The sequence below is a fragment of the Osmerus eperlanus genome, chromosome 5, assembly GCF_963692335.1.
Source record: "Osmerus eperlanus chromosome 5, fOsmEpe2.1, whole genome shotgun sequence".
NCBI lineage: Eukaryota > Metazoa > Chordata > Actinopteri > Osmeriformes > Osmeridae > Osmerus > Osmerus eperlanus.
Window position 1 is genome coordinate 356,327 of NC_085022.1, and position 14,099 is coordinate 370,425.

General features: G+C 42.9%; 1 protein-coding gene across 1 annotated transcript in view; it reads left to right on the plus strand.

Annotated features, from left to right (window-relative positions):
- The first annotated feature begins 8,920 nt into the window (after positions 1–8,920).
- lrp5 (low density lipoprotein receptor-related protein 5) overlaps positions 8,921–14,099 on the plus strand; it is an 87,829-nt gene continuing 82,650 nt past the window's right edge. Inside the window, exon 1 of the mRNA XM_062460863.1 lies at positions 8,921–9,118. Within this exon, the coding sequence (XP_062316847.1) occupies positions 9,034–9,118 (85 nt within the window). The 5' untranslated portion in view covers positions 8,921–9,033. The remainder of the gene's footprint in view (positions 9,119–14,099) is intronic.

Consider the following 14,099-nt stretch of genomic DNA (forward strand, 5'->3'; position numbering starts at 1 on the left):
TTTGGTTGCCACGGTGATGGCGCAGCTGTGATAGCTAACGAGCTAGGCAGAGAGAAAAACGAACATTTACCTAGCATCCACACCTCAAACAAGTTGACCTAGACGCAAAACTATACGTCCAATCCAAAATATAAGGATATTTTCCGAGACCCAAGACTCTGCCGAAACCAGAGATGTCCTTTATATGTCTGTGCGGTCAGAAATACGACTCTATCGGCAGTTTCAAAATCTTGTTCTTTCTTGCTTTCTCTGACTGATTTTACTCACCTCTCCATTGAAGTTAGTGAGAGAATTTGAAAGGCTGCTCTCGCTTCAAGGCTCATAGCTGAAAATCTGTAAATGTGAGCTCTTTAGTAGTTACATTGGCTGAAAGAGGACAATTTTTCCTACATTTTAAGGTATAACTTGTTTCTGTAAGTTAAACTATATGAACGTTAGAGGAATTTGTTTGACAAATTAGTTGAATATCAGAAAAAGAGCAGCAAGCAGAGTGTGCCACTCTGCTTGCTGCTCGTTCATAAAAATCAAGAAGGAGCAAACATTTTAATGTATTTCAAACTGTCATAATTCAAAATTGGCTGAACATTTGAAAAAGCTGAATCATTTGGGAATAGCTGAATGTCTTGTGAACATTTTAAAGGTTGAATGGTGTCTCTAGCTGAAAGTAAGCTGAAGTAGTTACGTTTGAAAGAGGAGGAAGCTTTTTAATGATTTGAAAGGATTTACCATTACTTTCAATGGGAGAATAATTTGCACAAAAACCTTAATGTCTTAAAAAGTATAAAAGTGAGAAATACCAAAAGTCATAGCCATCATCTCCTGAAGGAGCTGAACGTTTTGATACAAAAGTTGTAGGAATCGGTTAAAGTATGCAGAACGAGTTAAAGGCCAAAAAACGGCGGAAGAACTGAGAAGTTGAAAATCAATAGTGAGAATGCTTAACAGCATTCTCACAATTATTGTGAGAATGCTGTTTATACTTTTGGTATTTCTCACTTTTATACTTTTTAAGACATTAAGGTTTTTGTGCAAATTATTCTCCCATTAAAAGTAATGGTAAATCCTTTCAAATCATTAAAAAGCTTCCTCCTCTTTCAAACGTAACTACTTCAGCTTACTTTCAGCTAGAGACACCATTCAACCTTTAAAATGTTCACAAGACATTCAGCTATTCCCAAATGATTCAGCTTTTTCAAATGTTCAGCCAATTTTGAATTATGACAGTTTGAAATACATTAAAATGTTTGCTCCTTCTTGATTTTTATGAATGAGCCACTCTGCTGGCTGCTCTTTTTCTGATATTCAACTAATTTGTCAAACAAATTCCTCTAACGTTCATATAGTTTAACTTACAGAAACAAGTTATACCTTAAAATGTAGGAAAAATTGTCCTCTTTCAGCCAATGTAACTACTAAAGAGCTCACATTTACAGATTTTCAGCTATGAGCCTTGAAGCGAGAGCAGCCTTTCAAATTCTCTCACTAACTTCAATGGAGAGGTGAGTAAAATCAGTCAGAGAAAGCAAGAAGGAACAAGATTTTGAAACTGCCGATAGAGTCGTATTTCTGACCGCACAGACATATAAAGGACATCTCTGGTTTCGGCAGAGTCTTGGGTCTCGGAAAATATCCTTATATTTTGGATTGGACGTATAGTTTTGCGTCTAGGTCAACTTGTTTGAGGTGTGGATGCTAGGTAAATGTTCGTTTTTCTCTCTGCCTAGCTCGTTAGCTATCACAGCTGCGCCATCACCGTGGCAACCAAACAAACAAGCACCAGGAAAGCAAAAGGAACACGTTTTTGAAACTGCAGGTAGAGTCGTATTTCTGACTGCACAGATATATAAAGAATATCTCTGGTTTCGGCAGAGTCTTGGGTCTCGGAAAATATCCTTATATTTTGGATTGGACGTACAGTTGTGCGTCTAGGTTATCTTGTTTGAGGTGTGGATTCTAGCTACATTTCTCTTATTCTATGCCCTCAGCGCGTTAGCAATCATAGCTGCACCATCACCGTAACGACAGACACGCACCACTCAGTCTCTCACACAGGTGATTGGTACGTTTACTTGACCATGAGAAACTCGATTACTAGCAATTGTCGGTTTATGCCAATAATACGATTACTCCGTTTACATGTGTAATTAGTTATGCGATTACTCAATAAACGCGTCTACATGATTCTTTTTTATTAATCGTTGTATGCTCCACGGACAAAACTTGCACCATCATCCTTCTGCAACAAAGTGTCGCCGTGTCTTCCTGTATCGGCTCTACTGCTGTATGTTTCATTCCATCAACACATTGAATCCTACTAAGAAAGCCGAGTAAACGCACTCAATGGTAGGCTACATCTGCTACTGCTATTACTATCCCAACTATAATTTCAGCTGTTAAAACGATAATATTCTTGTTTTGACTAGCTAGCCTACTTCTTCTGTTTAACAGTTCAGCTTTCAGCTTCTCCCGCATTGTAGGCTATTTTAGCTCTTAGCTTTGTTAAGATGATGCAGATGATGCAGTTCAGCTTCCACACTGCCTCTTTTGTGTCACTCACACATTTTTGAAATTCATTTCAGCTTGCGGGTATTTTCTCATTTCTCACTTTTATACTTTTTAAAATATAAAGGTTTTTGTTCAAAATTATTCTCCCTTTAAAAGTAATGGTAAATCCTTTCAAATCATTGTTGGAATGCTGCTCCAGCCCCTTTCAAAAATACCTTTCGGTTGCTTTGAAGCTTCAGCTTATAACTTTCTACTAAATTTTCACTATTTTCAGCTTTTTTTAGCATGGTCAGCTATCCCCATTCAGGTTTTCAGCATTCTCACTGCTGTTTCGCAGGAACAGCCTTTTCTAGTTTTAATTTGTTTTTGTATTGGGTAAAATCGGGTAAACACAACGATGGTTCGTTATGAACCTTTGGGTCATGTGACCCAAAGGCAGCACGAGGGTTAAGAACCCCCTTTGAAACAAGCTGAACCCCCTTTGAAACAAGCTATTGTAACAACGTTGTCACCGGCAGTATTTCAGATGGAATCGCGATTCAAACAGTACCATCTTCTAACTGAAAATATGCCCCCAAAAACGTAAATAAGCTTGACATTTATTTAGGGGGAAATGGCTAAAGCGCTGGAAATTTGAACTTTTCTTTTGACATAAAGTTTAGGCTGTGGCATTGAAGACAACAACGCACCACTCTCGCTGTGCAAAAGCACATCTATGCACGTTGTATCCATGCGTCGTTGCTAACGTGTGCTGGCGTTGTGACATAGGCTACACTGTAAAATAAAACATGAAATTACCGCACTATTACCGCACTTTTTCTGTAAATTATACGTGTTTTTTTTCTGTATTTCTGAATGACAGGAAATACAGATACAGATAGAAATACAATGGCAAACTGTACATTTATAATTTTACATAAAAATTACAGCCAAATGTTGTTACTTAAAAATACACTAAAATGTCAGTTTTTTTACAAATATTAATAACATTTTCATCAAAATGTTCTGTTAAAACACATGATTTCACATGATTTCACATGATATCAAAACTGGCCAATTTAACTGTTATTTTGCAGATATTTACTTTCATCCCACGGACAAATAACTTAATAACATAATTTTTGGTTTAGACATAGGAACCTTGAATTGTGAACTGAGCTCGGGTAGTTGACGTCATGCAATCCCAGCATGCACCAGTCAATATCAAAGACTACAAATGTTTGGGGGCTATCTCGTTGTTTATGATCATTGACCAATGCACTTTTAGTAAAGCTCTCTCTTGGAAGTCGCTTTGGATAAAAGCGTCTACTAAATGAATAAATGTAAAGATTCCAGAGTAGGACGAAGGAAAGTTAATTAGATAGTTGTGTAGCGGCAACGCTCCTGTTACCCAAAGCTACAGAGTTAAAGGTTTAAGCTTAGTTAGATAAGCATTGTTTGGAGTTTTGTTGTTGTGTTCGTTCTGTTTTGATATGTGTAATGTGATGGTCTGTAGTTTGGATACATTAAGTGTTCACCCTGAGTGTGAATGTTGTCCAGTTAGATGGCAATCTAACCTGTCTATAAAGTCTAATTTGCTGCAAGCAATATTCCTCTTCAATTTGCACAACTAGCCGGCGCTACAGTTGTAATCTGAAGCGCCAGTAATGTCTGTAGTGTCTGGATACTGATTGCAGTATTCAGACACACGACATGTTTTGAATGAACGTGTTAAATCGTTATATCTTCAGGGTATCCGCGGGGTCTTAAGAAGTATTAAAAGTTGATAAATCAATTTTGGGAAAATTGAGGCCCTTAGAAGGTATTAAAAAGTCTTAATCCCGATTTTATGAGGTATTAAATTTTGTTCAAGCTTTGTCCAAAGAGTTTGACTCCAAAAAGTGCCTGAATATATGTATTTTCCTCCCCATATTATAAACAACGACATGCTCGGTCAGCGAGTCACATATTTTGCGAAATGCATGGTTAGGTGATGTGTCGCCCTCTACATGTCGCAGCGAAACAGACTCCGAAATGGGGAAATGTAAATTTGCGGACTCCTGGTTAGAGAAGGATGAGTTTATACAATGGCTGAAGCCTGTCGATGAAAACAACTGTGAGGCATTCACACTCCAGCGACGTGAATCGCTTGCCATCGCTCGCTTTCCCACAGTGCACCACGCTTGGGGGGTGTCAGACAGATTAATGCAGAGTTGTAGTTCTCTAAAGTCACTGTTGTAGTTTGTATAACGTAATGGAAAAGTGTGAAGACTTTACGTACTCACGAAGGGTTTACGTACTCGCAATATCGATCAAAATACAACTTGTAGCCTATACAAAATACAAAAATGTTTAATAGACATACACGTTGACATGTGTAAACACGTTTTATTATATTACTCAAAGTCTCTACTAATCTGTCGATACAACTACATAGGGAGTCCAGCCAGGCTAGCTAGCTAGTTACTGTACCACAGAACGAAGTTACGTAATGTGACGAGACTGAATTTGAAAGTACAAAAAAACCACCAGGAGCACCGACAACGTCGGCAACCCTGCGCCAGGCCTCATTCTTTTTATTAATGTCTCTGTACAAATACAGAGACGTATCGTACAGGACTGGATATGCAGCCACACAGGCGATTAGTTTCTCTATCTTGAAACTGAAAGCTAGAAATGTTTACCATGGTTGCTACATTACGAGAAACAAGAACACTCCGAAGCCCATGTTAACAAACAATTTCTAAAAACTTGTAGGCCTAATACATTTTTTGTTTGCCTTAATGTAAGTAATCAATTTAGTAATTTTCATGGTGATATCTAAAGGTTAAAAATGTTACCCTATTCACGTGAGAAAAAGAATGAATAGGTGTATGAATAGTCTTTTTTTAAACTTTCCCCTAATGGGATTCTTCTGGGCTTTTTTTTCCTTACTCGAGACATATTGAGGATACAAAATCAGTTGAGTTTGCTTCTGTTGCAATTTGTCCTAGGTTGACCCCCATTTTGGCTTAAAAGGACTGGACTATATCTGAGTTCTGTTGTATGGTTGTGCTCTATAGATTTATTTGCAAACTACAACTATTTATTAAGTTAAAGGTTTGTTGCAGATTAGAACTTGAAGTGGCGATGAGGTCTTAAAATATTTTGAGAAGGTCTTCAAAAGTCTTCAAAAGGTATCGAAATTAACTTCAGGATTCCTGCATACCCTGATCTTGTTTTGGCTTTATTTAGTATTATTATTTATTGAAAATGTTTTTTTACAGAGAAGTTCAATTAATAAAAGTTTTATTTACCGGCAAAGAACAGCCTATAATGTAATATTACAGATATATCTTGTAAATTTGGTACAGGAGAATTACAATTATTTTACGGTTAATTCATGTTAATGATTTTTTTTTTTTACTGTAATTTAATGGTTTTAATCTGGCGTCCCAGCTGCCAGATTGTTCCTGTTTTTTTACAATGTTTCTTTTTACAGTGTAGCACTGAGTTCCCTTTGTTGACACAAGGCACTTTTTGCCACAAAAACGTAATTTCAGCCTAAACCGTGCACCGGAACGTAAATAAAAATACAAGCAACTAAATCGCTACCAAGACGAAACTTTTGACACCGACGTTGTCTATGTAGTCCAAATATTGACGGATCCTTAGGGGGGCAAAAATAAATAATAATAATATATATGTGAGAGAACAATGGTTGTGCTCGCCGAAGGCGTGAGCCATCCAATGACAGCGTAACATCCTTCACTCAAGTAGAAGTACAGATACTCATGTTTAAAAAGACTGTAGTAAAGTACTGATATCAGAAAAATCTACTTAAGTACAGTAACAAAGTATTTGTACTTTGTTGTTTTTGAGTAACAAAGTATTTGTACTTTGTTACTTCCCATCACTGAGAATAGCAGTATATTGCATTGGGTTTAGTATGCTTAATAGAAATGTATTCATTGAATGTGGTGTAGTATGCTGTAGAATTGTAGTATATTAGTTGACTAGGGTGCAGTATTGAATAGAATACAGTATATTAGTTGTAAATATGGTAAAATTGATCCTTAGTAAACAGGTGAGTAAGTGTGGTAATAAAGTGCTCTGTACCTTGTTACTAACAACCTACACCAGACCTGGGTACTACCTCAGCCCCAACAACAGCTCAGGCTTGTTGCCAGTGAAGAGGAGATAGGAGAGGCAGATGGAATTCACATTCTTCATGCCACAGTAATATGCCCTGTCAGGAAGGGATTGGGGTTAGCTATAAGCCTTGTGACATGATGCCTGCTGCAAACCTGTTGTTGGTAGAGAATCCATCCCAGGTGGAAGTGGTTACAGAGCAGAGGGGGATATTTGTTACTCTGATACATGGGTCTATCACCACTAAGCCCCATATTTATAAGCAGCAGAGTGCAAGGGGGGGGCAGGTCGGTTTCATTTGTGAGGAGGTGGGGATGGATGAAACAGAGAGCCGAGGGGTAGAGCGTACAGGTGGAGAGCCGAGGGGTAGAGCGTACAGGTGGAGAGCCGAGGGGTAGAGCGTACAGGTGGAGAGCCGAGGGGTAGAGCGTACAGGTGGAGAGCCGAGGGGTAGAGCGTACAGGTGGAGAGCCGAGGGGTAGAGCGTACAGGTGGAGAGCCGAGGGGTAGAGCGTACAGGTGGAGAGCCGAGGGGTAGAGCGTACAGGTGGAGAGCCGAAGGGTAGAGCGTACAGGTGGCTGTAAAGGCATGTTTCATTAGGGCTGGAGCCTGGTCACATGTGCTTCCACTTTCCCTCCTTCAGAGCTCAAGCCAACTTGAGCAGCCTCAGTATTTAACCAGAGAAGAGCACTTTCTCTCTCGAAGTCTCTCTCCATGTCTCTCTCTCTCCTCCCTCTCTCTTTCCTCCCTCTCTCTCCTCCCTCTCTATCCATGTCTCTCTCCATGTCTCTCTCTCTCCTCCCTCTCTCTCCTCCCTCTCTATCCATGTCTCTCTCTCCATGTCTCTCTCTCCATGTCTCTTTCTCCTCCCTCTCTCTTTCCTCCCTCTCTCTCCTCCCTCTCTCTCCATGTCTCTCTCTCCTCCCTCTCTCTCCATGTCTCTCTCTCCATGTCTCTCTCTCCATGTCTCTCTCTCCTCCCTCTCTCCTCCCTCTCTCTCCATGTCTCTCTCTCTCCATGTCTATCTCTCCATGTCTATCTCTCCTCCCTCTCTCTCCATGTCTCTCTCCTCCCTCTCTCTCTTCCCTCTCTCTCCATGTCTCTCTCTCCTCCCTCTCTCTCCATGTCTCTCTCTCTCCATGTCTCTCTCTCCTCCCTCTCTCTCCATGTCTCTCTCTCCATGTCTCTCTCTCCTCCCTCTCTCTCCATGACTCTCTCTCTCCATGTCTCTCTCTCCTCCCTCTCTCTTTCCTCCCTCTCTCTCCATGTCTCTCTCTCCATGTCTCTCTTTCCTCCCTCTCTCCTCCCTCTCTCTCCATGTCTCTCTCTCCTCCCTCTCTCTCTTCCCTCTCTCTCCTCCCTCTCCATGTCTCTTTCTCCTCCCTCTCACTCCTCTTTCTCTCCTCCCTCTCTCTCCATGTCTCTCTCTCCTCCCTCTCTCTCCATGTCTCTCTCTCTTCCCTCTCTCTCTCCTCCCTCTCTCTCCTCTTTCTCTCCTCCCTCTCTCTCCATGTCTCTCTCCTCCCTCTCACTCCTCCCTCTCTCTCCATGTCTCTCTACATGTCTCTCTCTCCTCCCTCTCTCTCCTCCCTCTCTCTCTGCCCTCTCTCTCCATGTCTCTCTCCATGTCTCTCTCCTTCTCTCTCTACTTGTCTCTCTCCTCCCCCCTCTCTCTCATTGCCAGGCCTATCCTGAAAGAAGGAAAAGAAAAGGATTTCTTATTGTTATCTTTTCTGTTCTTGTTGTAATTTTGTGAACTTTGCCGAAAACAAAATTAAGATACATAAAGTGACATTAAGGCTTTCGTTCATGTGGCTTCTCTTTATTTGGCCTTACAGGATCAGATGTATCTTGTTGGATATGCCATCTAGTATCCAACTATTTATTTTCTTATCTTCTCAAATCACTACAGGGTAAAGGAGGTTAGTTCTGGGTGTTTGACTACTTGGAGTATGGTCCTGGTAAATAGTTTCTCGCTAAGGTTGGAAAGTTTGGTTTGTTCACCTTCTAGTTTCCCACATTCAGATAGTGAGGCCCCAGGCTAACACAGTTTACGTTATAAAAGACAACGTAATTGCCTCATAACATAAGTCGGAAGACATGAATGCATCAATCATTACTTATGTTATTGACATAAGTGGGGTCTGAACTGTGGGGTCAGAACACAATATATAACTGTATCGCAAAATATTTACCCTTAGTGGTTGGGCTGAAATATTAACACACAGATGTGCACAGAAAGATCTTTTACGTCTGTGTGGTGACGTCACGCAGTTTCCGCTGTCATTCCCCTTCGTTCCTCTCCGCTAGCAGGGCAGAGTGGAGCAGAGGCGCCTTAACAAAAGTATCGTCCGAGAGACCCGCACGGATTCATAACTTTCTCTAGCACAAATATACCGAAGAATGGAGTCGGAATTATGGAATTAAAGTCGAGAGCACTTGCAATGGGTGATTTACTCGCGGGATTACTTCTGTTCGGTAGTTTGCTCTCTGTAGTTGATGGTAAGTATGCTGCTTTAGTTTTGCTCGTATGATCCGCACGAAGGTGGCAAAGTTCGAACATGGTTAGAACATGGACTCTGAAAAACATTACGGGAATTGAACACTAGAATATGCTATGCCATAGGTTTAAGGCATACATATTTCCTGTATTGTAGCTTATTGGGGACAAAATGTTCTTCAAATTGTATGCAGAAGTAGTCAATTTGGAGCATTTCGTTATAAATTAAAGGCTAGGCTATAACCCGTGGCACAAACGCATATCCCAAGTTTCAATCCAAGCCGATAGTCTACACTGTGACGTGTGCGATATCAATTTATGAATAGCCTACGCCCTGCTATAATTTTACTGAAGATTTCTCAGGACAGTTTATTACCTGGCGTGGGGCGACTTAAAAGTTTGCGTTTTAAAGCATTTTGTTTGTTCGGAGGCCTTAACACACGGCGATCGATCTCCGGTGTCGGGTGCCCGAAGACCTTTCTAGCCTACTTAAAAAATAACGTTGATCTTAAATATTAGATCGTAGTCTAGATAAAATATCTCATAAACAAAGAAGACACTAAACAAGGTTTGTTCAATGTGTAAACATTCTCTATTTCCCAACACATAAATAATTATTTAAAAGACGCCGAAGTGAAGTAAATACAATGGTGCAAAATATTGCAGTCTGATAGTAGCCTATGTAGGTTTTGGATGGATGTAGCTATTGTGCCCCACTGTAGCCTCTGCATCAGTAGAGTCCAGTAAAACAACTATGCACCTACTGTGGTGTTTATACTGTAGGAATGGACTTTCCTCTGTTCAAAGTGTCAGTGTGTGGACTGTGTCCCATGCCAGATAGCAATAAGTTACGTTTTCAGTTTTGGTGGATTTCCTGGTCATTTCTATAGTTTAAGTTTTCTGCTGTTTTTGTCTTTTCATTTGCTGATAATACTCTAATGGTTCCCCAATAAATCCAGTGTTGGAGTGTTTTCCTTTTTTATGTTGAAAGTAAGGAGGGCCTAATAACTAGCCTAACTATATGCATCCGGCAGTCTTGTTTCACATTGAAAAACTTTTAACAAGTTTGACTGGGCATTTATGATTAAACATACTTTCCTAGTTCATTTATGATCAATAAGTCTTAGTTATTTTGAGTTCTATTAGTAAAATTCCCAGAGTGATAAAATAACCAGTTTTCCATTTTAGAATTTATGCTGTTCATGCTTAAATACCTTTGTCCACCGTGTGTGTGTGGAGGAAGCGGAAGGCTTAGTTGTCCGCTGAGAGGAGCTGGGAGGAGCTGGGAGGAGCTGGGAGCGAGCTGGGAGGAGCTGGGAGGAGCTGGGAGGAGCTGGGAGGAGCTGGGAGGAGCTGGGAGCGAGCATGGCTCTGCAGGCATGTCGAGAGGGGGTGCGAGGATTTAGCACACTTCACACTCACACTAAAACACTGAGTCAACAGTTAGACTACAGGCCTAAGCTGGGAGAGTGTGTCCAACAAATATTGATCCTTTTCACTGATGCTTTCCTGTAAGTTGCTTTACTTGGTACAGGCTGTACCAAGGGCACTTGAGAAGGGTACAGTTATTGGGCTTCAGTCCTGCTGATGTTTCTTAAACAATGCTTCACATGTACAGCCGTGAGGGTCGAGCGAAGGTGTGGAAGTCTGACTCCATGGCTGAGGGAATGTAAAGAACACATTGAATCTTTTCCTGTTCTTTTCTCTTTCTGGAAATATGAGCAGGTTATTTGTTTCATTCTAATGCAGCCAAGGATGGAAGAATTATTTTTTGACGGAAGTCTGGTGTAGACTACCCTGATTCCCCCAGGGTCTGTCCCTCTCTCTCTCTCTCTCTCTCTCTCTCTCTCTCTCTCTCTCTCTCTCTCTCTCTCTCTCTCTCTCTCTCTCTCTCTCTCTCTCTCTCTCTCTCTCTCTCTCTCTCTCTCTCTCTCTCCGTCTGTCTGTCTCGCTCCCTCTCCCTCCCTCCCTCTGTCTGTCTGTCTGTCTGTCTCTCTCGCTCTCTCTCTCTCTCTCTCGCTCTCTCTCTCTCTCTCTCTCTCTCTCTCTCTCTCTCTCTCTCTCTCTCTCTCTCTCTCTCCGTCTGTCTGTCTCTCTCGCTCTCTCTCTCTCTCTCTCCCTCTCTCTCTATCTCTCCCTCTGTCTCTGTCTGTCCCACTGTTTTTGTGGCATGAGGTTTTGGTCCTGATGGACCGCAGCCTTCTGCTGGAGAGGAGTGACTGAAACAGACTGTGTCCAGGGAGGGAGGAGTTGGCCACAATCTTCCTTTTGCCTCAGGGTGCTCAAGGTGGGCAGGTCCTCGAGGGAAGGCAGATCACCTTCTCAGCAGCCCGGATAATACGCTGCAGTCTGCTCTTGTCCTTGGCAGTGGCAGCAGCGTACCAGATGGTGATGGAGGAGGTGAGGATGGACTCAATGATGGCTGTGTAGAAGTGCACCATCATTGTCTTCGGCAGGTTGAATTTATTCAGCTGCCGTAGGAAGTACATCCTCTGTTGTGCTTTCTTGGTGAGGGAGCTAATGTTCAGTTCCCACTTGAAGTCCTGGCAGAGGATGGTGCCCAGGAAGCGGAAGGACTCCACCGTGTTGACTGGGGAGTCGCACAGGGTGATGGGGGTGAGTGGGGCTGTGTTCTTCCTGAAGTCCACAACCATCTTTACTGTATAGGTATGTAATAGATGGATGGTTTTGTTAGTTTGGTTAGTAGTGTCACCGTGTCTGCTGTGTGCAACTCTAGTGAGTAAAGTCAAATGTGTGGTCCACCAATGTGATGATGGCACCATCAGGATCCACACTCCTGAAAACTATCATCCCTGAGACATATCCCCAGGACTTATTGTTCCTGAGAAATCATCCCTGTACACCATCATCTGATCATTTGTGACAGATATTATCTTTAAATGCAGTTATATTCAAACAAGCTATCACCTGTAGTCAGCACCAGTCAGAGCTGTTTGGAAGAGAGCTGGCATTAGAGGTCGGAGGGGGAGACAGACACTGCCCCCCTTCAGATTTGCTGAAGATTGTGATGTCATACAGGACATGAGCCTGTCACCAAGCTGACGTCAGACCATCACACAGGACACAGTCCTCCCCTGTAGACCCGTGATGGTAGATACAAGGTCTGCAGCATGTCCAGCCAGGGCTCATAAAAGATGCAGCTGTGCAGAGATTTGGGCAGTTTAATCCCTGATGTGATGTATCCACTGGGGGGTGAGGTGTCAAGAATCTTCCCTGGTGGTGCTGACTCTAGTGACACTCTCTCTCTCTGTCTTTTTCTATCTCTCCTGCTCTCTATCTCTCTGTCAGTTTACTGGATCTCTCTCTGCTTCACAACAAAGCTTGTGTGTACCTTTTTTGGATGAAAACTGTATTGTTGTATTGCAAACATAATTTAATTGTGATTATGTCTCTTACTTTTACTCTTACCTGCAAACACTGTTTTTAGGTAGTATTTGTTTTCCATCAGCATAATATGCTGGACTGGTTTCTCAGGGCCTGCCCTCGTGTGGCCTCATGGCAGCATTCCTATAGTTTTCTGTGGCTGAAGGCGGTTATACAGTTCCCCATTGTGCTAATCTGCTGTGTAGGTCACATCTCTCGTCTTACACACCTGTCCTGAAGCCATGGACACAGCTAGACTGGGACACAATCTGGAAGCAGCCTGGACACAGTCTGGAAGCAGCCTGGATGCATCCTGGACCCAGCCTGGACACAGTGTGGACACAGTCTGGAAGCAGCCTGGACACAGTCTGGAAGCAGCCTGGACACAGCCTGGACACAGCCTGGACACATTCTGGACACAGTCTGGAATCAGCCTGGATGCAGTCTGGACACAGTCTGGAAGCAGCCTGGACACAGTCTGGAAGCAGCCTGGACCCAGCCTGGACACAGTGTGGACACAGTCTGGAAGCAGCCTGGACACAGCCTGGACACAACTTGGACACAGTCTGTAAGCAACTTGGACACAGTCTGGATGCAGTCTGGCACAGTCTGGACACAGTCTGGAAGCAGCCTGGACACAGTCTGGAAGTAGCCTGGATGCAGTCTGGACACAGCCTGGACACAGTGTGGAAGCAGCCTGGACCCAGCCTGGACACAGTGTGGACACAGTCTGGAAGCAGCCTGGACACAGTGTGGACACAGTCTGGAAGCAGCCTGGACACAGCCTGGACACAACTTGGACACAGTCTGTAAGCAACTTGGACACAGTCTGGATGCAGTCTGGCACAGTCTGGACACAGTCTGGAAGCAGCCTGGACACAGTCTGGAAGTAGCCTGGATGCAGTCTGGACACAGCCTGGATGCAGTCTGGACACAGTCTGGACACAGTCTGGAAGCAGCCTGGACACAGTCTGTTCTTTATATTCCATGAGTCTTCTGTGCATATTCTGACAAGGATGTTATGAATTGTCATCTGTGTTGCATATGAAAGGGTTACGCAGCACTCCAACATATCGATCCCTATGACACAGTTATATTCCCTTGTTTGTACAGGGACTATGATCCCCTGCTGGCTGTCAGCATGTTGGACACACTGTGGGGGGCGGAGGAGTGAGTCTGTGTGATTTAGATAGCGGCACATCTCATTTCACGTGCCTCGCAGGCTTCATCCTAGCGGCTGCCGAGAGCCAGGTTCAGCACACAGGCCTGAACATGCGGTTCATATGGCTCTTACACACCTGTCCTGAAGCAGACAGGAAGTTGTCCTGAGGAGCAGTGAGAGCTGGGCTCTGGTTGGATGATGGCTCTGATTGGATGATGGCTCTGATGATTGGATGAGGTCTCTGATTGGATGAGGTCTCTGATTGGATGAGGTCTCTGATTGGATGAGGTCTCTGATTGGGAGACAGCAGATGTGTCTTTGAAGTCCAGCTAGTGCAGTGGACAGTTATGCAACATGCACATGGAGAGCAAGACACACTGGCCCTCTGCTTCATCACATGGCACAGCCGTGTGCCTATAACATTTTAATTAATTTAT